The 25,946-nt window shown below is 63.4% G+C and overlaps 1 protein-coding gene across 1 annotated transcript in view; it reads right to left on the minus strand.

Moving 5' to 3' along the window:
* Positions 1-462: 462 nt before the first annotated feature.
* MLPH (melanophilin) overlaps positions 463-25,946 on the minus strand; it is a 31,141-nt gene continuing 5,657 nt past the window's right edge. The window contains exons 3-15 of the mRNA XM_054570389.1: positions 18,113-18,331; positions 17,843-17,955; positions 14,849-14,952; positions 13,681-13,815; positions 12,317-12,503; positions 10,587-10,732; positions 6,122-6,304; positions 5,704-5,859; positions 4,276-4,368; positions 3,520-3,591; positions 3,090-3,147; positions 2,483-2,580; positions 463-1,060 (exon numbers count right to left, since the gene is read on the minus strand). Coding sequence (XP_054426364.1) covers positions 1,034-1,060; positions 2,483-2,580; positions 3,090-3,147; positions 3,520-3,591; positions 4,276-4,368; positions 5,704-5,859; positions 6,122-6,304; positions 10,587-10,732; positions 12,317-12,503; positions 13,681-13,815; positions 14,849-14,952; positions 17,843-17,955; positions 18,113-18,331 — 1,591 coding nt within the window. The 3' untranslated portion in view covers positions 463-1,033. The remainder of the gene's footprint in view (positions 1,061-2,482; positions 2,581-3,089; positions 3,148-3,519; positions 3,592-4,275; positions 4,369-5,703; positions 5,860-6,121; positions 6,305-10,586; positions 10,733-12,316; positions 12,504-13,680; positions 13,816-14,848; positions 14,953-17,842; positions 17,956-18,112; positions 18,332-25,946) is intronic.

Below are 25,946 nucleotides of genomic sequence, written 5' to 3' on the forward strand. Positions count from 1 at the left end.
CGCCCCGCCCTGCCCCCCTGGCAGGGCAGCCTCAGAGTCTTTGTCTGGTTTCTTCTATTTTTTTTTTAAGACTCTCATTAGCGATGTGATTTGTCCCTTCCAGGGTTATGTAATTTCATTTGGGCCAAGTGGTTTTAAAGCACATTAGCCTCCCTCCTTCACGCCGGCCTTCGGGAGACTGCAAGTCGGGCGCCCGGTCCGGGTGGCACGCAAGCCGCCGCCCCCAGCACAGGAAGGTGGCGGCGCAGCCACCCACCCGCCCACTCTACACTGTGCTGGAGGGGGCGGTCGCCCACGCCTGACATGGCGCTTCCGCATGTCCGTGACCTTTCTCAGGCCTGCCCTCCCCTTCCCATGGGACTCCACAGCAGCGTCCTTACGCGAAAGCCACTCTCTGCCTCCAAAACTTAAGATCAGTCCTCATTATTAACGTTTACAACAGACAAGTTTATTCTTATCAGAAAACAAAAATGTTGATTTTTATTATAAAAGCAATTCACATACATTTGGAAAGAATTTAAGGCATGCAAAGAAAGAAAACAGAGAAAAAAGGCAGAACAGGTACGTGTGGGGGAGGGGGCGGGGCGCCGTTCCTCTCCCGTTACTCAGCTGGCCCCGAGTTCAGTTGCTCCTCTCGCGCCCGATTTCCTCCTCCGCTCTCACCCAGGCAGAAGCCACCCCCGCCCCGGCGCCCCGTCACGAACACGCGGCGGCTGGCGCGTGGCCGTCCTCCCTTTCCGTCCCACTCAGGAGAGCAACATAAGACAGGCAGCAGCGGAAGGGCATGCCGAAGGGGTCTTCCGTGTGTCCATCCAAAAGTCTAAACAACAGTGTCCTCAGGGAAAGGCAGAGCTTGGATGCTCCTCGTGGGTCAGAGCAGGCGGGCCGGGGCGGCGCGGGAAGCTGGCAAAGCATGCGCGTGCGCAGCTGCGGGGCAGAGGGCCGAGGGCGGGGCGGGGGCGCGATGTCCGCCGGGGAGGAAAGCGAGGCGGCTGCTGGGCTGCTCTGTCCAGCTCAGATGAGGCTCTGTCCCTCAGGGCCGGTGGACCATCACAGGCTTCTGCAAAGCACACACACACACACACACACACACACGATAAGTGCATGCACAGGTGTGTGCGCAGCGGGCACTCACACGGATGCCCGCGCACAGCTGCACGCAGAGGTAGACATGAACTTAGACATCTTGAGTGTGACACACGCGCGCAGAGACATGCAGACGTGCACACACATGGAGGAGCGGGCGCAGCTACGCGCACAGGCCGTGGGTCAGAAGGCGCCAGTCAGCCTGTGGGGCTCCCCCCTGCCCTCCCTGACCCGCGTCCCCAGCTATGAGTCCGGGGGCTGACACCAGCCTCATCAAGGGGGCGAGTGGATACAAAGTGTCTGTCTAATGGAAGCTCTGAAACACGGGAGATAGTCCTCGTGGACAATTTCTCATTCGTTGTCACCGGGCCTCTGTGGGGACGGCCATCCCTGGCCACCGTCCAGAAGGCCTCTCTCCTGGCTGAGCTGGGCTGTGCAGGGGGTCCCTGCCCTCGGTCATGTCCTTGCAGACACGTCCCTCCTTTGGGGTGGACTAAGGATGGCCGTGAGGAGCACGCACGCCCCCCCCAGCCCCCGTCGACAAGGCTCGCACGCAGCCATGCACGGTTGCATCCCTGCTTTTGCGTGTCTCTCTGATGAGGTCCTTTGATAGCCTCTTACACGCAGAGTCCATGGGAAGCAGGAAGCACTGGCTCAGTCTTCCCAGAGGCCAGCCCCTGCTCAGCCGCCGAGAGCAGCTGTGGGGTCCGAATCGGGGGGCGGGGGCAGCGGCCGCCGGCAGGCCTGGTGCTGGTGGGACATGGGTGTGCAGCGCCCCCGATCATGGACCGTTGTTGTGAGTCATCGTGACCATCCCCAGCACGTGGGTGTGACCTCACGGCCCCCGAGGTCAGCTGTTCCAAGATGTCCCAACGCTGCGTTTACAGAAGGCGCTGGGCTGCCTTAGGCAGGGGGCGCCCGCGTGAGGAAAGCGGCTCTTAGGCTGCTGGAAACACGGGGGCTTCGGTGTCGGAGTAGGGTCTTCAAGACACGCTTCTGTAGGGACGGAGGCCCCCAGCCCGCTGGACACGGCCTGACGTTTCCTGGGGCTGGGGAGGTGCCTGGGCAGACAGCTCTGAAGAGAGCCACCCCCCAGAAGCCTGGGGACAGCCTTGACCCCAGCACCTGCATGTCACATGGGCTGAATGGCCTTTACAACACTGGGCCGGCCAGTGGGGGTGGGGACAGGGTCCACGCAGGGCGAGCAGCCTCATCATTGACTTACCCGGCACCCATAAGAAACGTCTCCCGTTTTTGTTTACCTCTTTCGCCAGTTTCCCTTTACATGTTACTTTACCCCAGTTCCCTTTCCTCGGAGGACTCACCACCCGTGGGCGACCCGGCCGCCACAGAGCTTGGGCGACACCGCGGGGGAACGGGGGGGGGGGAGTCTTACCGCAAAGCTGTGGCGGGCGGCCCCCCTCCTGCCGTCGGGGTTTCTCTGCGTCAGGGACCCGCGGTACACGGACCTCCGGTCGAAGGACTCGTCTTCGCCTTTGGGGAACACCCGGGGGCGTGCTTATTAATGACACACTCACCCTGAACGAGCGTCTTCGCCTCTCAAGAAACAAACAAAGCCGCAGCAACATGCGGGCGCGTGTCCTCTGGAGAAGCTGTCTCGGCCCCGACGAGGCCCAGACAAGCGCTCAGGTTTTAGCCGCTGCGCAGACAAGCTGTTCAGGGCCCCCTTCCTCCTTGGCCGGAAAATCCTGCCTCCCCGGGGCCCCAGAGATGCTCCCTGGGGCAAAAGCGTGGAAACATCCGGGCACCAGCATGGGGGTGCGCCCACCCCTTTCCTCTACTTCCGTGATGTGGCGGGGGGTGGCGCACGGGTCTTGGGACTCAGACCTGAGGAGAGGGGCTCCCTTTGGCCCTCTGCTGTGCGGTCAGTCACAGTGAGGGTGCCCTCTGGGGCGGGGGCGTCGGCTGTGCGACCCACCAGCTACAAGAAACTCAGAGCCCCCCTTCCACGCCCGTGGGGTGAGGGGGCAGGTGGCTCTCACCTGGACCTTCAGGGGAGCTGCTGAACTTCCCCCTCAGAAGGGAGGGCCCAGCCATGACCTGGAAGGAAGAAGGCGTCTCTCAATGGCAGCTTTTAGGAATCCCGGGAGCTGGTTTCGGACCTCGCAGGCTCCCAGATGCCAAGTCACCAGGTGGGCTGCCTTGTGTTCCTTGGCAACACTGGAGCTTTTCTCAGTGTAAAGTGCCTGCCATCCATCCGTTAAGCAGCAAGTGCCAGGGTGTAGGAGGCGCTTAGCCCTGGGGGAGCGTCGGGCGGCACGGGCTGTGAGGGTCCCACCACGTCCAAGCGTCCAGGGTCGGCTCAGTGCGCCCCCCGAGGCCACCAACCCGTTCGCTGCCGCCCCGGGGGCCCGTCCTGCTCGCGGACTTCCCCTCATTGCCCAGGAGCTAGAGGTCAGCGGACTCACACACCTCGGCCGCATCTGCAGGGCCTGCAGGCGGGCGCTCGGGGTCCAGCGTCCGGGCCAGTCGGGGGAGGAGCACCTGGAGGAGGAGGAAGCAGCCGCTCGCGGTCCTGCCCGCGTGACCGGCAGCGCCGGGGCCCCAGACGCCGGACGCCCGTGCTAGCCACACGCATGCACTCAGGGGTGCACGGAAGGCGCCCCAGCCCGTCCTCACGCTGCCGGGTGCTCAGGGACCCCGGTCGCTTTGAATGCCAGATAGACAGCGAACCCTCTCTCAGCGTGGGTCCCCGGTGTACACGGGATGCGCCACACGGGAAAGGGTCGGCCGTTTACGTGAAGCCGGCTCTGTTCTACCCGGCACCCCCGCCCGTGACCCCCCTGGGGCATTTTTCGTTTTCAGCCTGGCGCCCTCACCAGGGCGGTTTCACTGGCATGTTCCCGGCGTGACGCAGGCAGACGGGCGCTGCGGGGCCCCTCCCGGCCGCCCCCGAGCTGTTGTAGCCACACCTGTGTCAACAGGGGGTGCTGTCATTCGAGTCACTTCCTTTGCACTTTAAACTGTGCGCACGAGGCTGTGTTTGAAGTCCTCGTGGTGGGAGCCGGGGGTCCCTCAGACACTACTTGCTCCAGTTAGAACAACAAATAATAAACAAAAAGGGCGCCCACGGGGCACAGTTGCCCGATGGCTGTTAGGCACTGAGTTCCAGGAGAGGGGAGCCCCGTGCGCCGGGCCGGGGGTCCACGCGCTGTAGCACCCACTCACCGGGAGCTTCGACCTCCTCCGGGGCCTTCCCGCGGGCCTCACCGTGAGCCCCGCAGCCTGCAAGGCCGCGATCCTGGACTCAATGTCCGACACCTAGGGGAACGGCCGACGACATAGACGTCACCTAGATGTCCCATCTCGACGTCACCGTACTGGAGGAGCCGCTGCCCCGATTCACCCATTTTACTGTGTCCCCCTTAGGACCGGGGTCCCGTCCTGGTGCGCTTCCTGGGGGCCCATCACGCTCAGGTGCACGGTTGTCGGGGAAGGGCTGGGCCACCCCGACAGGACCCAGGGGCTCTGGACGTTTCGGGGGAGCGTCAGGAAGTCTGGCTCCCAGCAGGGGCAGAGTGGGGCCTGGCTGGGGGAGGGGCACTGGGCCGCTGAGGGGCGGGGCTGTGCTTTCCCAGCACCACCCTTGCCCGCCCCCCCCCCCCCCCCCCCGAGGCCGAGGAAGCTTCAGGAAACAGGGACCCAGCCCATCTCCCCTGTCGGGCCCCGTCGACGGCCCCGAATCCTCCCCCGCGGCCCTCGGGGCCCTCCGGACCAGCGGCCACCCTCTGCCCTTCACCCGTCACCGGGTGTCCCTGCTGATCCCTGCAACGCCAGGTCAGACACGCTCAGGGCCCCGCAAGTGCTGCCCGCCCCCGCCCCGCCTCGCTTCCTGTGCGCGCACGGGGCCCCCGGTTTGGTTTGCGCTGAGACATCAGCGCTGCAGAGGCAGCAGCTGGGTCTCAGAGGGTCCCAGCAGTGCCTTCGGTGTCTGACACAATGCCGGCCGCCTTCAGGAGTTTGGGAATTGTTTGCCCAGCGAGGGGAGTAAGCGAATGAAAGTCCTCAGGCTGGTCGGCTGGCCCCCCTAACAAGCACGGCCGCGGACACCGCCCCTCGATTCTGGGGACTGAGGACACTTGCTAATCAGAGAAGCAGAGATGGACAGTGAGTGTCGACCCCCCGAGGGGCGGACCCTCTCTTCTCTGTGGGTGCCCGGCGGGGGGGGCGCTGAGCAGAGCCCAGCCACGTTGGCTGTCCCCGGAGGCCTGGCTCCGCCCTGGCCTTTGTACACCCCCGACACCCCCAGCCCCAAACCACCGCTCTGGGCCCATGCTCCTGGCCATGTTCCTTGGGCCAGCACGTGGCCCTACAAGCTAAGCCCGCTTCTAGGGAAGCCCCGCCCCATGGGGTGGGGCGTGGTGAGTGACAGCATCTTCCTCCTGTGGCTACAAGTCCTGCCTGGCCCTCACTACGGCAAAGGGGAACAGGGCGGGGTGGCAGGGTGCGATTCCCACAGGGACCCCCGGGCTGCTGTCCTGGAGCCGACGGGGTTCCCCGTGTGGGCCGTGGGGGGGCGCGGCCCTGCGGTCAGACAGTCGGGGCCCCCCACCGGCTATCTTGGGGAGCCACCTGCTCCCTGAGGCCGTGGGCTACCTCGCTCTCCGCCTGCTGAACCTCGGAGGCCGTCCGGGCCACCCGGTCTTCCAGCTCCGCCAGCGCCTCGGCCGGGGTCCTGGCGGTCTGCGCGGGGTCCAGAGGGACCGGGGGGCTCTCTTCCCGTCTCTGCATCTGCCCTGCAGATGTGCACATCTGGGAAAGGGAAGCGCCGAGCGTGAGCGCCGGCAGAAGACACCGCAGGGTCCCCCAGCAAGGGCCTCCTCCCTGCGAACCCCTTTCTCTCTGCTCCTGGGGCTGGGCTCCTGGGGCTGGGCTCCCTGTGCTGCCCTAGTCAGGGCCCCCCAGGGGCGGACAGGGGCACCCGCCCCGGGCTAGGCTTGGGGCTCAGCCACAAACCGCTGAGTCCAGCCCCACTGCTGCCTGCGCCCTGCGGAAACCGCGGGTGGGGCCGTACCTCCGGGGTCGTCCTGGGGCCGCGCTCCAAGGAGGTGCCCTCGGCCGGCTCCGCCCCTTCGCCCGCGCCCTCGTCCTCGGATGAGGCCCCGGGGTCGCTGACGAAGCTGGTCAGCTCCTCCAGCTTTCTCTTGAGGGTCTCCTCCTCCACGTCCGCGTCCATGGGCTCACGGGCACCTGGACACTGAAGAGAGCATGCGGGGCGGGGGGCAGGGGTCCTCCGTGAGCGCCGTGAGCTCAGAGCGAGGCTCCGCGGGGCGGCCCACCCCGAGTACCCCCTGGGCTCCTGCTGGAGCCGCTGTCTCCCCCGTCCTCGCTGGGAGCCTGCCCCGCAGCGTGTGGGGCCCGGTCCCGGCCTCTAGAACCGCCCTGCGTGGCGGGCCCCTCCCGTGACCCGGACGGCACCAGGGCCATCTAAGACCCCCGTTAATTTATTTATTTAGAAGTTCATTTCTAATTACAGTTGACATACGACATTACGTTGGTTGCGCGTGTAGCACACAGCGATCTGACGTTTCTGTACCCCATGAAGCGAGCACCACGCTAAGGCTCCTACTGCCGCCTGCCGCGCTGTGTAGGCGTTAGAACGGCGTGGACTCCGGTCCCTACGCTGTGCACTGTTACATCCCCGCCCCTTTTCTGCCCAGCGCCTCCCTCTCCCTTTGGCGGCCACAGCTTTGTTCTCTGTATCTATGAGGTTGTTTCTGTTTTAGGTTGTTCATTTACTTTGTTTTTTTAGATTCCACATATAAGCGAAATCCTATGGTACTTGTCTTCCTGTGACTTATTTCGTAATACCCTCTAGGTCCATCCACGTTGTTGCAGATGCACGACTGCGTTCTATTTCACGGCCGAGTCACAGCCCACTGTGCGCGCGCGTGTACGCCGCATCTCCTTTATTCACTCCTCTACTGGTGACGCCTGGGGTGCTTCTGTATCTTGACCACTGTGAATAACGCTGCAGTGAACAAGGACTGCGTATATTCTTCACTAATTATCTTTTTAATTTGTGTTTTGGGCACCTCAACCTCTTTTAACAACGGGGCTTCGGGACCCTGTCCCCAGGCGGGTCAGAAGATATCCCGCCACTGACATGCCCTTGCTGACCTCACAACTCTGCAGCAGAGGGACAGAAACAGTCGCTGGGACACAGCCCACGCCCACCAGCGAGGCCTAGCCCCCCACCTCGGGAGCGCCAAGCTGCCAGGCCGCGGATGGCAAGCTAAGGCCCCGCCCCGGCCGTGACTGGGGGGAGGGTGACCGTCACTCCCATCTCTGCATGCCAAGGGTTCCGGAACGCCCCGCAAAAGCTGGGCACGCATGTCGGGGAGACAGGACGCCAGACCTGAAAGGCCTGCAACGGGTCCCCACCACTGGGCACCTACTGTCCTGATCAGCACAGGAAGGCGCGCATTAACTACGCCGGGCTGATCAAACTAAAGTCATTATCTGGCAAGAGTCTTGGGTCGCTTGGGGGGCAGAAGACACACCAGGTGACAACTTGAAGTGACTAAACGTACAACTGCTTTATCCCTTGAGTCACCAGGCTTTTGAGTCACCAGAAGCTATTAGCTCTCAGACAGGAGCACAAGAAAAATCAATTCTTGTTCCAAGCCCGGCGACACAGCCTCGCTGCCATCATCGCTCTGGCGGGCCACCTGACGTCAGCGGCGGGACAACCGCCCTTCGGGTGCCGAGACGCCCCTGCCTCGTCCGCGCGGTAATGAGCGCGCGCTCCACGGCGCCGAGGGCTCTGAGCGGGCACATGGGCCCAGAGAAGAGCGAGGCTGAGAAACATCAAGCTGAGGGGTTCGCGCGGCCACGGGTGATTGAGGCCACGGCTGGCCATGCTCAGAGCCCCGGGAGACGGCGGTCAGCCCCCTTGGGGGAGGGGCCCACAGGCGGCCTCGTCTCCCGAGGAGCTGGGACATTTGGCTGCCACCTCCGGCCTGGAGAGGAGGAGCCCAGCCCCACCAGTGCCTGACGGTCATTGTGAAATGTCACTTCCACAGTGAAATGGAAGGAAAAACACCCCATGGTGATACCTTGGACCTTCCCACCTGGGGCTGGGGGGGGGTGGTGGGGCTGGGGGCGGCCGGAGCCGGGAGGGGAGTGGGCCCCGGGCCGGCCGACGAGCTGCGGGCCCCGCACGGCGCCCTGGCGAGGCCAGGCAGCACCCAGGCCTCCGGAGCCGGGGACCGGCCGCTCCAGGGCAGCACGCACGTGGCAGGTGTGACGCCGCCCTGGCTTTCTGTCCGGCATCGCGAGCGGCTGGCGCTGCCAGATGTCCCCACAGGGTACCTGCTGCCCGGGCCCCGGGGAGCCACCTCTGCGATGCCGGCCGTGCCTTCTCCCCCCGCCCACAGCGGCACCTGCCCCCGTGCGAGCCCCAGCCGCCAGGATTGTCCCGCTACTGGCCAGGTGCCCACAGCCGTCAAGCTCGGTACGAACGGGTGCTTTCAACGTGCGTGCGCGAAGCCGAAGTTTACAATGTACACACACAGCACAGACAAGCCATGCATTGAAAGGAGCAGCTGTAACGGCCTCGGCAGGCTTCCGTGGGGAGACCGAGTCAGCGTCAGCAGCCCGAGCGCAGCACTGATGTTTCTGGAGGGGGAGGGGTCTAGGCCTGGACTCTGCTTCCTGCCCGCCCCCCTCTCAGCCCTGTGGGGTGCCCCCCATACAGCGCGCTGTGCCGTCTTTAGCCTTCTCTTGGCCGCTCAGGTTACTTAGAGTCTTTTCCGAATAGTCCTCGCCCAGGAAGTCCCGACCGTGGGCACAGAGGCAGGGCAGGCACGCGATCGCAGGAGGGCCACTCGGGTCGGCCCCAGTGAAACACGGTTCCGCAACTCCAGGCTGGGAAGCCCCGCTCCTGGCGGGGCAGAGGTCGGGGGCTCCCCGTCCCGGGACCTGCGGCGGCCCCGTCACCAAGGCCCCGCAGGAGCCTGCCCCGGCCTCCCCCGCCCCCCGGGGGCGGCTTTCCACGCTGCCCGGTCCCCTGATATACAGACGCACAGGCCACGTTCCAGATGAGATGTTCGTCGCAGTAAACAGAGTGGATAGAAATCAATGAAGAAAAAAATTCCAGAGATAAGATAGACACCAGCACGAAAGAGAGACTTCCAGGAGGTGCACAGGAGGGTCAGTATCAGCCGGAGAGGATTTATAACCGAAAGTGGCTCAAGTTGCTAAATTAAGAACTTAACTGAAAACTGACAACTTAATTCCAGTCTTCCTCCCACTGTCTTCTGACTAGGGCGCTTCTCTGGCACTGTGGTCCTGCCACAGGGGGCGGGGGTTGGGGAGTCTCTATCCCCGGGCGGGGACTCTATCCCATGGGGCCTCTCTCCCCTGGAGGTCCCTGCTCTGTGGGGGTCTCTGTTCTGGGGAGGTCTCCATCCCGCTCCTTCCTCCAGCCTCTCCACTCGACAGGGGAGCCCCGCAAATGCATCTTCTAACTTCCTGGGGAGGGGCCCTGGGCTGGGGGCCAATGCCAGGTGCTGGTGCGCGGAGGAGGCGGGACCGGCACTAACGTAGGCTCCTGCACATGCACCGGGTGCAGGAGGCTGGCCTCGGCGCAGCTGCGGCTCAGGGCTCTCCGTCCCGAGCGGGGCCGCCAAGAGCCATCGGTTACAGAGCGGCCGAACCCCACACCCTTCTCCACAGGAGCCAGGGCCCCGCCGGAGCCGGTGAGCCTGTATCGACCTCGGGGTCACGAGGCTCTCCTATAAAACAGGGTTGCTCAGATCGAATCAGCTGCCTGCAGACGCTGGCGGTTTCAGCCCAGCACCGAGAACCCGCGGTGCGCACCAGCGCCTTGCGATGCGCTGCCTCGTACATCCGCGCCGCCTCTGCGAGCCATTCTCGCTGAATTAGCAGGTCTCACATACTGCAGGTTGAATTTTCTTAAAACCCACATAAAGTCTGCTCAAGATCTACAGTAACAAGTAACGTCTTCCTCTTGTAAAAGACAGAAGGCTTGAGAGAGTATAAAACATCTATTTTCTTTGACAGGAATGAAGTCCTGACACTTGCTACAACGTGCATGGGCCTCAAAAACATTATGCCGAGCGAGAGAATCCGGCCACAAAAGGCTGCATATTGTGTGACTCCGGAATCGTGTTACATGAAACGCCCAGAACAGGCCAGCCCACGGGGGGCGGGGGGAGGGAGCGGTTGCCAGGCTGGGGCGGGGCCAGGGAGCGCCTGATGAGGATGTTTGGGGATGCGCAGAGGTGGCGGAACATGCGACTGAGCTGTGCACTTTAAAGTGGTGAATCCCTTGTGGGACTTCACTTGGATAGAAAGCGTGTATTTTGACGACCACCTGTATCCCTGTTAAGTAGGCCTGTGTAATCACATAGCTTTAAAATGTGAAAAGTGTAATTTCTCCAGTATGACTTGGTGTCCGAGTGGAAGGCTCCCCCTAAAGGAGCTACGAGAAGGAGCCCCCCCAGCCGCGGTACCTGGCTTTCGGACGAAGCCCGGCCACTCTGCCAGGAGGCCGCCCTGTGGGCCTGGCCGCGCTCTCTGTCGGAGGGGTCCCCGTTGCCCGCGTCCTTGTCCGCCAGGAGCGGTGCGGGTGGCTGCTCGCTCCCGGTGCCGCTGGCCCCTGTGGAGGGACCGTCAGTTCGGATCATTTGGGGTGAAAGACTGAAAGTCAGTGGACGTGTTTTTCCAATGGAAAAAAACATGAGAGGTTAAAGAAAACAAAGACATGATTATCTTCTTGAAGGTACGGGGCTGAGAACCTCAAACTTCAGGGCGCAGAGCCCCGGCCCTGGGGCTCCCGTGGGCCTGGCTGATGCCAAAGCCACGTGGGCAAAGCAAATGTCCTGTAACTGCGCCTCGCTGAGCCCACAGGCATGGGCGTGGCAGACGTGGGCCCTGGAAGTTTCTGAGAGTGGAGGCGGCCTTTGGGGGTCGTTCCACACTGGTCACTATGGGCTGTTTTGGGCCCAGGACAGTGATGGGCCGACTTTGGGGCGTGCGAGTCAGCTGCGGTGCGGCTTGCAATGCTTACCCCTGGGCTGCGGTGGGGGAAGCTCACTGTCCCCACGTCCTCCCCACAAAGTACCCCCGCCCCATGCACAGCCACACGGGAGACGGGGCGCGGCGCCCCGTGGGGAAGGAGGAGCCTCAGGGGCAATAACCCTGCCACTCACAGCCCAACACTCCTTTCTGACCACACTCGCTGTGACGTGCTCCCCATTTAAAAGACGGGGCAACGATGTGTCTTAGAATCAGGGACGGAATGGTGGGTCAGCAGAGCTGGGCTCGAAGCCCAGAGCGGCAGCACCCCCGAGCACCCTTCCTCGGCGTGGCACAGTCTCTCCCTGCCTCCCCCACCCCCCAGCCGCCCCGCCGCCGCCCGCCACCGGGCCCCCAGTGTGGGCGACGGGGCGGAAGTGAGCGTGTCCAAGTCTGGACGCTCGGTCAATGCAGATTCGCTTACTCACTGCCCGGGGTCCTCCCGGGCGTGCGGCTCATGCGATTAGGGTCCATAACACAATGAGAAGGGAAGAAGGCCAGGGGCCGACGGCGCGTCGCCGCATTTCGCCCCCGCGGGTGGGGACGCCGCGCGGCCTCTGTGATCCGATTTGCTCCCACGTCGGCGGGGAGCCAGTGTGCCCGGCTGCCGCGCGCGCTCCCATGGGGCACCAGAAAAGACAGCCCCCCGGGACGTCGTTACAAAGCAAACTGTCTGGCAACAAAATTCAATGAGCAAATCTGGGTCCTCAGCCACTACAGACCTGCCGATTCACAGCTGGGAGCCCAGGGTGGGCCAGGGCAGGTGGCCTCCCCACGGGACCTGTGAGAATCGGTCCCCAGGGGCATCTTCGGTCCCTGCTGTGGAGAGGCCCTGTCCCCAGCCGGTCCGGCGACCACTGGTCTGAGCCTTTTCTGGAAAGCCCACATACCCCCAACCTGCAGCACCGCCCTCTCGGAGGGGCTGCGGTGTGCCGCGTGGTCAGTGCTGGCATCGTGTGCTTTGCCCGGGTGTGGCCGGGTGCGTGCCCGGCGCAGGGAGAGCAGGAGCCCACGGCGTTTGCTGGGACGGCCCGCGCTCGTCAGTCCCATGGGAGGGGGGCTACTCGAAATCAGCCAACGTGGCTGCCGGGACAGCAGGCAGGGTTTCCGGAGACCCCTCCCCGCCGCACAGCCCCGTTGGGAGACCGTGGCCAAGGGCGCCTACCTGGAGAGGCGGCTGTCCCCAGGGCTGCTGTGCTGGGCGCTCCTGGCGGGCAGAGCTCAGCGGGGCCGTCCCATTCGGCAGGCGAGGGACTGTCCGTCTGCATTTCTGCACACGGGCGGCGCCCGGGGGCCCTGGCGTCAGCCCCCTCCGGGCAGGACTCGTCCGCGAGGGCCTGAGCGCACGGCACCTGTCAACCGCAGGGGGTTTACGCTGGGGGGCCGCTCGCTGGCGTGCGGGCCTCCAGTCCACACCCCGGCGCTTCCGGGCATCACCTGACCGACGAGCCCTAGGCGCCTGCCCCCTCCGCACCCTCGCACGCAGGTCCCTTCGTTTCAGACATTGTGCTTTTACTGCCTATGCTGCCTCCTGGCTCCTGGGGAGAAGGCTGGGTCCCTGAGCGCAGGGCCACCTGTCACATGAGGAGACAGGGACACTGCCAGCAGCCAAGTGGCCTAACCCTCCCAGACACCAAAGCCCCGAGGAAGAGGGTGGGGTTTTGGGGGGAGGGGGAGCATTGTTCTGTCTGCATCTTCATAATCCCCGAAGGCCAGAGGGGCAAGAGTGGGTGGGGAGGGGGCCCCCTCCATTGTGCCATCGTCCCCGAAGACAGGAGGCACTGCGTCCTCCAGGAGGCCCCTGCCCCTCTCCTTCTCAGCTTGGCTGTGCTGGGGTTCAGGGTGGCACGGAAGCCGCCCCAGGCCCTGGAGGCCACAGGAGACGGAAGCCGGACCGGTGGCCCCGAGGCCTCCTGGGCGCTGAGCTCCTGGCCCGCTGGCCTGTCCCCAGCAGGGGCAGACCCAGCCCCGGCCCGGCACTGCCTGGGCCCGGGGGACCCCCAGAGGTCACTCCGGGTCTGTGCCCGAGCCGCCCTCTGCTGCAGGTGCCCTGTGCGGGGCGGGCAAGGCCGCTATCCCGCAAGTCATCCCGGGAGGCGGGGACTGTCACTGCTTTCCAGGTGACAGAGCACGGAGTCCCCGGGAGGTCTGCCAGACCGCGGTCCCAGGGCTAAGCAGGGAGTGACCGCACGTGCTGGCAAGGCTATCCTAGTTTGGGAAGCAAAGCGCGTGCCCCCCACCCGCATGAGCCGGCGGCCCAGCTGCGTTAGGCCCAGCCTGACTCTCGGGCAGGCGCCGTCCCCCGGCCCCGCCCTCCCCAGTCACGGGGTTCTGCCTTCTTCTGGGACAAGCGCCCACCCCGAACGCCGCGGCCCCTAACTCCCTGCCCTGCACCCCACACGTCCACGCTGCCAGCTCAGCCCCTCTGGAGGCTCCAGACCCAGGAGCCGATGAAGTATCTGGATCTTGCCTCCGACCTGCAGCTCAGGTCATCCTGGGACGGGAGGGCAGAAGTGAGGGCCCACTGACCGGCAGGCTGTCCAGGGCCGCTGGGGCTGAGGACAGGCCTGGGGGGCCGCCGCCAGGCCCAGCGGAGTCGTCGGAGTCGGCCTCGAAGTCCGAGCCGTGAATGGGGAGGAGGCGCTTTTTCCTGGAGGGCACGGGCTGCGTGAGAGGAAGGCCGGGTCAGGAGACGGGGAGGGCCGGGCGCCCCTCGCCCCCGGGCAGCGGGGTGGGCGCGAGAAACGCACGGGGCGAGCTCCGAGGGGCCGCCCCACCCGCCCCCACCCAGGCCTGCGTGCCCAGCACCCTCACTTAGATAAGCAGCAGCCGCTGATGGACACACGGCTGCCCGCGGTGCCGAGGACGCAGGCCCGGGGAGGCTGCAGCCTTGTGGGGCGGGCGGGCCTCTGCGGGGCTGCCAGGTGCCACCCCTGGGGGTTCCGGTGGGGGCGGGGCGCCGGCTGGGGGGCAGAGGGAGTGCTCCATGCGCTGTGCACGCAGGGTCAGAGGTCAGTGCTGCCCCCCCTCCCCCGTGGGGACTCTCCCTCTGTGGAGTGAGTGTAGGGGGAGGGCAGACGCTGGAGAGTGTTCTGGAAGCTTAGTGAGCGGCGGGAACCCGATTCTGTCACACACAGATGCCCGTGTCCCCACGGAGCAGCGGGCAGACGCCGTCACTCCCCACGTGGCTCTGTGTGCACGCACCACCGCCTGCCCCGTCTGGCACCCCTCCCAGAAACCCTGGGGGTCCCTTTGCTTATCTTTATTCCCCAAAACAAATTAAAAAATAAGTGGAAACAAAAAAGAACACCACTGGAGACCAGGCTCGTGCTTGGCCCTAGGAAAAAGTAAAGGGCTCGTGGAGAGGAGCCCGAGGGTTCGCTTCCCTCAGGACACAGAGGCTGCCCCCGCAGGAGGGGGGACGCGTGCGCCCTTGGCCGCGGGTCTGGGGGTCCAGGCCGCCTTCCCCGCAGGCGCCTGCCCGCCCCCCAGCTTGCTCCGGGCTTCTCACAGTGACCGCGTGCTGACAGCAGCCTCCTGTTTGGTGCTTAGCGGCCTCAGACTGCCCGGCAGGGCAGAGGGAGGCGGCGCCTTAGGGCTCATGCCACAGAGGACTCATGGCACGCGCTGAGGTTTGCCAGGAATCAGAACCCAGGCTGCGGCTGGGGCAGTGCTGGCGGTGGCCGGGGAGACTCACGCCGCTGCTGAGCGGCCGGGCCTGGCCCGCTGCGTCCCGCTCTCCGTCGGCGTCCGACGGCGCGCTGTCTCCACTTCTCTCTCCAGGGCTTGGCTCCGGCCCGCCTGCAACAGACACCCATCCAGGGACAGAGAGGCTGGAGGCAAACCCTTCGTCTCCCTGCCCGTCCCCACCCATCTATCCTTTCATCCCCTCACCTTCCCCCGCACCAATCCGTCCGTCCGTCCGTCCGTCCGCCCACCCATCCACCAATCCATCCGTCTACCCATCCATCTATTCGTCCACCATCCTTCCATCATCCATCTACCATCTGTCCCTCCATCTGTCCTTCCTCCGTCTTCCATGCACCCGTCATCCATCCATCACAAAACATCCAGGCAGGTCCTTACAAAGACCTATCCAAGCACCAGTTAAAACCGGTCCTAGTCACAGCAGGAAGCTCGTGCTCTGCATCAGTTTCGCCAACGGTCACAGCCGCAGGCCCTCTCCCGACACCGACTGGCCCCGTTTCGGACAGTTGGAAGGCTCTGGGGTTGTGGTGAGTGAAGGAAGCCCGGAGCGAGATCTCGTTTTCCCAAAGGAATCGCTTCTCCCACGGTCTCATTCCCCCGCTCACCAGCCCGGCCTAGGGCGCAGCCGGGGTGGGGTGGGGTGAGGCTCAGCACCAGCGCTTTCCCCAGTGCTTCCTGCCACCCGCCCCCCGGCCCCAGGCACGCGCACCAGCCGGCTGCGGCCCCCTCCTCAGAGGACAGACCTGGTAATTATTTTTATTCTCTCTGGACAGTGACGGCCTTGAGGAAACTCACATCCAGGAGCCGGACAGAGGCTTCGAGAAGGGGGCTGCGTGTGGCAAGGGAGTGTGGGCATGGCCCGGAGGCCGGGGTGTGGCCGGTCAGGGCGGGGCCCCGCCCTGTGACCGAATTGGAGCAGGCACTCCGTGACCCTCGGTCACAGACCCTCTGTCTCCCTCTGCACCTGGGACAGGGTTTGAGCGACACTGACCCCTCTCTGGGTGGCGAGTCAGGGCTAAAGGAAACCAAACGGCTTCCCATGTTCTTGATGTCGCACGGAGATTTCTCTCTCTCTCTCTCTTTTTTCGGATTTGTATTTACTTTTAGAGAGTGGGGAAGGGAGGGAGAAAGAGAGGGAAAGAAACATCGATTGGTTGCCTTTCCCATGCCCCCAGCCTGGGGACCCAGCCCACAACGCAGGCGTGTGCCCTGACTGGGAATCGAACCGATAACCTCCTGGTTCACAGTCTGGCGCTCAGTCCACGGAGCCCCACCAGCCAGGGCAGAGATTTCTCAACAAAGAGGTAGAAATGAAGATAAAAGCATTTGACCCCTGGCTGGTGGGGCTCCGTGGACTGAGCGCCGGCCTGTGAACTAAAGGGTCATGGGTTCGATTCCTAGTCAGGGCACAGGCCTGGGTTGTGGGCTGGGTCCCCAGGAGGGGGCGTGTAAGAGGCAACCCCACGTTAATGTTTCTCCCTCTGTTTCTCCCTTTCTTCCCCTTTCTAAAAATAAATAAAATCTTAAAAACAAAAAAAAAGCATTTGAGCAAGAGGGACTTACTGTGAATGCTGGGCGAGCTCTGTGCTCTGACAAGCCTGCGACCCAGGAATAGGCGCTGAGGAGAAAAGACTTCCTGCAGGGAGCCCCCCTGAGCTCGAGGACCGGAGGGAGGAGGTTCCTCCCCACGGCCCAGCCACTGTTTCCCGCGGCACCTGCCTGCCCTGCGGCGGGGCCTTTGGGAAAACGCACCCTCCACTCAGAAGGGCACCCCGAGACCCTGGGTGCCCCCCGCCAGCCGGCATTGTTGGTAGATCTGTTCCAGGTCCTGGCCAGGCCAGGTTCCACAACATTAACGTGACTCATTTCTTTGTTTGAATACTACTTTTAGCGGCACAGCGTCCCCAGCTTTAGTGCCCCCTCCCCGCCCCCTGCTCACGGACTGTGCTCCCGGGGCGCCAGGCAGGGAGAACACAGACCCAGGAGTCACTCCCGGGGCCTGCAGACCTGCCTCCCTGGGCTGGGAAGCTGGGCGCCTGCTGCCCCCCAGCGCCACCTCCTGGCTCTCAGTGGCGAGGGCTCTGAAACCGGCAGGCTCCCGGGCTAACTCAGCTCTGGATTGGGGCTGGGCACCGGGTCCCTGTGGCCTCGTACGTAACACCGATTCCCGAGCCCACGCAGGTCCCCGGCAGGTCCTCGGGGACCTGAGGCGGCGTGCGGTTTCCTGCGGCAGCAGCTGACGTCCGGGCTGAGGTTCCCAGGCGCCCGGGGCTGTGGCTCTCCCTGCACTAGCTGTGCCCCCACGCCGGGCGCCGCCGAGGGGCCGGACCGAGCTCCTGCTGCTGCAGAGGACCCTCGGCGGGCTCCCGGCTGGCTGCGCGGGCAGGGTGAGGTGACACTCTGTGGGCTCCAGCCCGAGGCAGAGACGCCAGCCTCGAAGCGGCAGCCCGGGGAAGAAAGGGAAGGAAGGAGCCCCCCAAGAACAGGGTGACAGCCCCGCCCCGTGCCGCTGGGGCACGCACAGCCGTGTCGGTGGCCCCAGCCTGTTACGAGGAGGGCTGCTGTTACTCGTACAAATGTCCGGGTTTGGGTGATTTATCTGTGTCATCCTCAAACCCCTGCCGAGGGAAGGCGGGCCTGGGGACACAAGGCAGGAACCGGGGCCGGGCTATTCCATCAGCCGCCGAGTTGGAGCGCCTGGGCTGTGGGTTCTGGACTATGAAGCTCTGAAACACGCGACCTCAGGGGCGGGGGCTCAGGCGGCAGAACTTGCCAGGGGGCCGAGCTGGGCCGGGGCGTCCACGCTTGCCCCTCACACGGCAAGCCGCCGCCCTCTGACAAAACCCCGGAAACGGGCTGACAGACAGGCGCTCACAGAAACATTCCAAAGAAGTCTGCTCGGTCCCGAACAGCAAAACACGCCTGGGAGCCCCGCCCCCTGCCCCTGCCCGGGACCCCCACGCCCCCGGTGCCCGCTCCTCACCTCCGCCCGGCAGGCGCGCGCAGAGGGACCGGATCACTTTGGCGCTCCCGAACCGCTTGAAGCGGGCCCTCACGTGCCCGTAGTACCACTCCAGCGAGCCCATCTTCACGACTCTGCGGAGAGACGGAGCTCAGGCCCCCCGCGCTGCCGGACCGACCGGCGCCCGCGCGCAACAGCCACGTGCGGGCCCACCCTTCGCCAGCCAGCCCCGCCCAAGGGGCGAGCCTCCGCCCACAGCGGCAGGGCCGCCGGACCCCCAGGGCCGCTCACCTGGCCAGGTGGCAAGGGTGGCAGAGCCAGCCCTCCTCGGGGTGCGCGTGGCTGCAGCCCTGGCAGGCGAAGAGGCGGCAGCCCCGGCATCGCCGTTTGGGGGCCGCGAGGAGCCGGTAGGGCCGCAGGCAGTGGGCGCAGTGGGTCTCGTTCAGGGGGGCCGCGTCGGGCCCCAGCCCCCTCTGGGGGCTCCCCTTCCTTATCTTGCCCTTCAACTCCCTTAGGGAAACAGCAAAGACAGGGACACGTTGGACATCTTGTTTCTGCAATGGCTTTAAGTGTGTGACCACACACAAGGCTTTCTCACACGCTAACGTAGGGTTCAGACGTGTCATTTGGGGACATTGGAATTGACGTACTTTATTTTTATAGGAATGACATCGCCTATAAACACTTCCGTGACTGCAACTGGCTGATTTTCCGGGATGCACGAGCATGACTTTCGCTCGCTGGCAAAGGGGGTGCGGACCACAGAGGTCCCGAATCGCAGGCCGGGGCACCTCCCCGCGCAGCCGGCACGCCCTCGCGGAGCTCGGCATGACAGGGCGGGCGGCCAGAGGTCCCGGGCGCCCGTGCTCTCTCTGGCTCTGAGCCGAACCCCGAGCTGTTCCGACGCAGAGCGCCACGCTGGGAGGCTGAGCGCAGGGGTCCCGGCCAGCTGTGGGGGCTGGTGGCCCCGAGGAGCCCCACCGGGATCGGGCTGGCGGTCTGGTCAGGCCACCTGGCTCTCTGGAACCAATCTGTTCCTAGTGTGATCGCTTAAGGGACAGGACAGTCAGAGAGGAGAGAGCAACTAAGCGGTGGACGAGGCGGACAAAGCAAGGGCCACCGTGAACGCACGGAAAAGGCTCATTTGTGCCCTGAGCAAGGCCGGCGCTATTTTCTGGGGTGCCCTGGCCAGTAAAGTCCGCTCTGCCACCGTGACTCGAGGCGACGGCCCCAAGCTGGGGCAGACACCCTGGTGAGAACCCTGACAGGTCACTGCACCCTGCCGACAGCAGTCACAGAGTCCCGAGGGCAAAGCCAAGTGGCGCTTCCTCTACGAGTGGTTCTGGGCCCCCCAGTGGGGGAACAAGTTGAGCTGACCCCGCGCCCCTGACCCCGCACCCCTGCCCCCGCAGAGCAGGGCCGGGAGGGCTCGGCTCGGGGGGCGTGCGGGGCGGGAGTTGCCTGGCACCTCGTGTCCTGGGAGGACGGCAGTGCTGGGCCGCCCGGGTTTCGGCGACGCCGCTTCCAAGGGAGCCCGGCGACTCCACCTGCCGGGAAAACGTGCCCCCAGATAATGAACACATGGCCTCTGTTCCACCTCAGAGAACGCCTGCCAGGTGTCACGTTTTAGCTGGAGATGAGCTCAAACGAATCCCTTTTCGGGGACAAAATCAGATGGACACTAGGTGCTGTTGTCATCTGAGAATGCTGCCCCCGCGGTTTCGGACAGCACCAGGGCGCGGCGAGGCTGCAGGTGGCGGCGGCGGTGTTCTGAGGGGCCCCGGTTAGAGCGGGTGGTTGCCCGCGCCTCGCCGGCTCCCTCTCCCCGCTGTGTGCCAAAAGCTCATGGAGTTCGACACAAAAATAAGCCCCCTGTCTCAGCTTTGAACACACACACACCCACATGCCCCCCCACCCCGGCCAAGTGGTTGTAGGAATGTAGGGGGAACAGTGTCATTCACGGACAATTCTATTGGGGATGTCCAGCCTTTGGGCGTCTCTGGGCCGCACTGGAAGAAGAAGAGCTGTCTTGGGCCACACATTAAATACACAAACACTAATGCAAACAAACAAAAAAAAGTCTCATAACGCTTCGAGTACATTTACAATTTGTGTTGGGCCACATTCATAGCCACCTGGGCCGTAGGCGGCTCGCGGGCTGGACGCCCCGGTCTCGGTCACGCTGCCGCACAAGGCCCAGCCTCTGCCTCAGTCACTGGAGCCCGGGGGCCTGGAGCCGGGTTGGGGGCCGGCCCCTCCACTGCGCTCGCTGGACCTGCAGCGCCCGCCCGCCTCGGGGGCGCCCCTCACCCCCTACCCAGGCGGAGCCGCAGCCCCGCCCGTCCCAGCAGGAGGGAAGGGGCGGCACTGGAGGCGCTGCCTCTGAGAGTGGGAAGTCCTGAGCCCCCCGCCGCCCCCCAACTGCTGACTCCCAGGAAAGCAGCAGGTGCGGGGTGTGGGAGTCCGGAAGAGAAGACCGAGCCTTGGGAAGAGATCGGGTGGGTGAGCAGAGTCTGGGAGGTGGTTACCCATGAGCTTGCGCGTCCTTGCTGATCGAGGGGCAGGGACCCAGAGGTGAGGTCACATGGGAAACAAAGGAACTTCCTTGTCTTTCCCCAGCGTGGCTGGGGTGGGGGTGAGGTCCGGCCACGCCCCAGGACCAGCGCTCGCCCTAAGCCTGCAGGAACGAACGCCCTCTGTCTGGCCACGAGAGACCGGGCGGACCCTCAGGTTGCTACAGGCAACGTGCCCGCAGGCCGGAAGCCCCCGCGGCCCCTCCGCCAGGCCGGGCAGAGCCGGAGGCAGCTCTCACACGCCTCCACCAGCCGAGTGCATGAAGCGGCCCCAGCTCACGTCTCGGTTCTGGAGGTCCGAAGTCGGCCTGTGTGTCACTGGGCTGGAAGTGAGGTACCGGCAGGACGGCCGTCCCTGCGGCCCCTGGGGCTGACCTGTCCCCCTTCTTCCCTGGCTTCCCGGGGGCACCTGTGTGCGTGCGCCGGCCCCGACGCTCGAGTCCTTCTCCAGTGACCCTCTGGCTGCCATGTGCTCTGGCCTCCTGCCTCCTCCCACTTATCGGCCCTGCGATGACCTTGGGCTGCCTGGTTACCCAGGGTCACCTCCCCACGTCCAGGGCAGCTGCTCAGCGGCCTTCATGGCGCCTGCAACCTTTATTCCCCTTTGCCACGTAACCTGACGTTTTCACAGACTTGAGGGATCTGGACATGGGTGTCGGGGGTGCGGCTCGTCATTCTCCCTGGGACTCCGAGGAGAAAGGAGGTGAGGTCGCCCTCCCAGCCGAGAGATTCCCAGTGACGATCCGCGCCCGGCGGCCCCTGAGAACAGCCTGAAGGCGTGTTCTCCCGAGGCCTGGAGACCCGGGGGAGGGGGTTGCAGCCGGGAGAACAAGGGGTCGCAGCAGGCAAAGACGGCATCATCAAAAGTAAGGCGACCACACCAGCTCTGGCTGTCGAGGTCGTTGCCGGAAGAGACCAACCGGGTGTGAGGACGTTTGAGAGCGACCGTGGGGATGTGAAGCCCCGGGGAGCTGCAGAAACATCAGGGCTTACGGTGAGGGAAACAGAAACCCGCGAATGTTCTCTGAGGTCCTCTGAAGCGAACGCCAAATGAGGACAAAAATGATGAGGAAATAGTGGGGATGGAGAGCGAGGCGCTGAGAGGGGCCGCCGCACCCGCTGGGCGACCTGAGGCCGGAGCGGCCCCGGCCCCGCAGGCAGCGGACTCCCTGTCCCAGCTGCTTCCTCCGTCCTGGCGTCAGGCCTGGGCGCCACGTGCCCCCCTGGGGGTGGCTTCTAATTCCTTACTGTTGTCCTTATTGTTCTTATTTTTCAAGGTGAGCCCTACGGCTCCCATGGCTCATGCTGGCCACGTTTCTCGTATTTTCTCAGGAATCCAGGACTGTTTGCAGCTGTTATGTCGGCCCAGCACTGCCTGTTTGTCTTTTGGGGGCGGCTCCCAGGCCTAATATTTGACTTGTGGGCCGGGGCGCCTGAAACAGGGCGTCGGTGGGGGGAAGCTGCCGTCCTTGCCCAGGGGCGTGGGCCCCCAGCTCCGGCTCTGCGGCGTCACTTTCTGGATGGAGGAAAACCCAGCAATTCCACCGCGAACACAGCTTGGTGGCCGCTCCAGAACCCAGAGAGTGATGAGGGCCTTCCGACGAGCAGAGAGGTGCGGCCCAGGCGCAGCAGGCGACGGCCGCTTCTGCCCCGCGCCGGGGCAGGTCCCTCGGCCAGGCTGGCGGGCCCCCTCGGAGTTCCGGGCTCTTCTGGAGGGAGAGAGTCACGGGGCTGGGCCTCTGGGGTGGAGGGTCCCTTCGGGAAGGTTTACTTTGGTGCCCCTGTGTTTACGAGACAGCACCAGCCAGACGTGTGGTCACCTTGCCTGTGCTTAAAGCCTTTTGGATACGGGAGCAATGTGAACCGGACACTTGGGAGGGGACGGCACAGAACAGCACACGGCACGGCCCGCCTGCCACGGCACGGCACGGACTGACAGAGGCCTGACAGTCCCCCCGCGGCCAGCGGCCGCCTATCAGCCTCCTCGCTGGGCGCCGGCCCCGCCCTCCCTCACCGGCAGCTGCGGACGGCGTAGGGTCGCACCGGGAGGCTGTCGGGGGCCTAAAGGAGGTGTTGGGGGGCGGTGGCTGCTTTCTTTTTTGCTGATTATTTTTCCTCTCACCCATCCCTCACCCTCCCCTTGGCAGCCACCAACTCGCGCTCGGTATCTGCTTTGTTTGTTCACTCGTTCTGTTCTCATTTAAATTCCTCATCGAGGTGAAATGACGCGGTATTTGCTTTTCTCTTATCTCACCGACCATCATGCCCTCGAGGTCCGTCCAGACGGTCACAAACGGCAAGGTTTCATTCTTTTCTGAAGTAGGAACGGTCCACCGCGCCCACACGCACCGCAGCTTTTTCGTTCGCTCCTCGGCTGAGGGGCGCCCGGGTTGCCTCCCCGTCTTCTTGGCTGTTTGTAGATGACGCTGCAACGGGCATATGAGTGTACAGGGGGGTGTGCGTCTTTTGGAATTAGTGTTTTTATTTTCTTTGAATAAATACCCAGAAGTGTTATTACTGGGTTGTAGAGCATCTCTCTGCTTTTTATTTTTTTGAGGAACCTCCACGCTGCTTCCCGCAGGGGCTGGCCCCGCCTGCGCTCCCACCAGCAGCGCGCACGAGGGGCCCCTTCTCCGCGTCCTCATCGGCGCCTGCGGTTTGTGGATTGGATGACGGTGGCCATTCTGACAGGTGTGAGGTGGCATCTCACTGTGGTTTCAATTTGCATTTCTCTGATGATTTGTGACGCGGAGCATCTTTTCACATGTCTCCTAGTGACCTGTATGTCCCCTTTGGAGAACTGTCTGTTCAGGTCTTCTGCCCATTTTTGAATTGGATTATTTTTCTTTTTTTAATTTACCAATAAGTTGTATGGGTTCTTTATGTGTTTTAGATATTAACCCCTTAGCAGATGTATCATTGGGAAATATCTTCTCCCATTTATTATATATATTTGTGTTATGTTGATGTTTTCCTTTGCTGTGCAAAACCTTTTGAGTCTGATATAGTCCCTTTTATTTTTTTCTTTTGTTTCCCTTTCCCGAGGAGACACATCCAAAAAGACATTACTTAGACCAATATCCAAGAACTTACTTCTTATGTTTCCTTCTAGGAGTTTTATAGTCTCAGGTCTTCTGTGTAAGTCTCTAATCCATTGAGTTTATTCTTGTATATGGTAATAGAAGGTGGTCCAGTTTCCTTTATTTTTTTGCATGTATCTCTTCAGTTTTTCCAACGGCACTTATTGAAGAGATTGTCATTTTTCCATTGTATATGTTTGCCTCTTTTGCCATAGATTAATTGATCATGTAAGTGAGGATTTATTTCTGGGTTTTCCATTCTATCCTGTTGATCTGTCTATCTGGTTTCATGCCAGTACCATGCTGTTTTGATTATTGTAGCTTTGCAGTATAGTTTGAAACCAGGGCACACACTTCCTCCCACTGTGCTTTTTCTCAAGGTTTTTTTTTTTTAGCTCTCCTGGTGCACAAATTAGCTGATATTCTCCACCAGAACGAAACCCCAATGGGAGAGGACACAAGCAGAAAGAGGTAGCTGCCTTCCCAAAGGGCCTTTCAGGTCTCAGCAGCTGGCTTCTTGCACCTGCGGCTGGAACGGCCGCCCAGGAGCCGCGCCTGGCCCCCTCCCACTGGCCTCCTCCCCCCACATCACCCATCCCCAGGGGCCCCGAGGACCGTGAAGGCCAGTGCCGCAGGGGCGTCCGTCAGGGCTGGAGCTGCCTCTTCGAGCAAAGCCTCTCCTGTCCACCCTCCCTCCCCACACCCGGGGCGGCCGCACCCACGGGCTCACGGCCCAAGCCCTGTGCCTGGCAGCAGATCGGCACCAGGCTGCCCGTCTCTCACACGGACGCCGATCCTGCCCTAAAGCTCAAAGTTCACCCACAGCGGGACCCACGGCCTCCTGGCAAGGCCCCTCCCCGCCCTGCCCCGCTCCCTCCCGCAGTGCCCGCCGAAGCCGGTGCTGGGCGCTGTCGACGTCCTATTTTGTGCACCTTTGAGTTTTCCATTCTTTGGCACCCAGCACTGTACCCTGACGGGAAGCCAGGCATAACATCACACCCTGTACAGTAAACACCCCACTCCCATGTCCCTGCTCACACATGCCAACTTCAGGGAGAGATTTATGTCTGCCTGGACTCAGCCAAAGGCTGCCGCCCCGCCCCCGCCGCCTTCTGCCGGGGGCTGCCCGTCCGCCAGTGGCCCCGGGGGAAATCCCTTCCCGTCAGTTGAGAGGAAAGCCACACGGAGGTCACCGCGATTAGCACCCCCGTTCCCCGGAATAAACACGCATTCTCTCAGGAATGCCATCAGGAGGCTCAGGGGCAGAGGCCGAGGCCGCCTGCCTCGGCAGTCCCACCACTGGGACGCCTCTGGGCTCCCCGTGGGCTCTGCGTGCCTGGAGCACAGCCCTGGGGACGGCGCCTGGGGCCCGGCCCAGGGATCGGAGGCTTTGGTGGCTTGGGGTCCTCCAGTCAGGCAGGTGCTGCGCAATCACTCTCACAGCCTCACGCCTCCCGTCCCTGCGAAGGTCAGGGGCCCGGGCACGCGCGGCTGCGGAGGAATCCACCTATGACACAGTCCTTGTGTCGAAGACACATTCTTGTACATATGAAAAGAAATCCTCCCCCTTTTTTTGGTTCTTGGATTGTTTTCAAATGGGCACAGTGGGTGAGCTGTCTGTTCAGCAAGCGGCCTTTCGGCGAACCTGCTCTCGGGAAGGGGCCCTGAGCCCGCGCGCAGGGTCCGCCTGTGCAGCCCAGGGGCCTGCTCTCCGAGGACGGAGCGTGCTTGTTTCCTGGTTTCACAGGTTCCCTCCTTAACCGTGTTCTGTCAACGACCGCGGTAGGGTCGTTGGGCTGGGCCACCCCTTTGGCGTCCCTTTCGGAGCAGCGCAAGCACTTCAACCGCTCGGGCGCGCAGTCCCTGACCTGCGCGTCTGCCTGGCTACCCACGGAGCGGTCCCCTGAGGCTCAGGTCTCCACTGATTCACAGGCCACGGCGTCACCGGGAACTGAGAGCAGATGGGACGCTGTCCCCGGGGGGGCTGTGGAGAAGCCCACAGACAGGCCACAGGGAAGGGGACACGGGGGGCCAGAAGTGGGCGACCATTTGTGTTGAAATCGGTTAAATGCCCAGACAAACACTGAGAAGAGACTGGGAAGGGGCATTTATATCATAAAAGTGATCTTCAGTTTCGTAACGGACTGCCCGGATTTTAGCCGACTTACTCTGCAGAGCCAGCTTCGGTGACAAGGACCAGAGTCTTTATCCTACGTGCATTTCAGCAGAGTGTGGCTGCTGGGGTCACGGGGGTGGGGCCGCTGGGGGCAAGGTCACGGGGGTGGGGCGCTGGTGGGAAGGCTTTTCCCAGGCAGGGGCGGCTCTGCCTTTTATTGCTTATTGAACCAATAGCCCAGTGAACAAGAGAAAAACACCAAAAACAATAAAAAACACAAAAGAGGCCTTCCCTAACCCCACTGTTCACGCGCCTCTTTCCTTGCCGCCTGTCGCCAGCCAGCGCCCCGCCTGCAG

This window comes from Pteronotus mesoamericanus, unplaced genomic scaffold, assembly GCF_021234165.1.
Source record: "Pteronotus mesoamericanus isolate MK-2021 breed Mesoamerican mustached bat unplaced genomic scaffold, CSHL_Meso_final contig_1018, whole genome shotgun sequence".
In the NCBI taxonomy this organism is placed as follows: domain Eukaryota; kingdom Metazoa; phylum Chordata; class Mammalia; order Chiroptera; family Mormoopidae; genus Pteronotus; species Pteronotus mesoamericanus.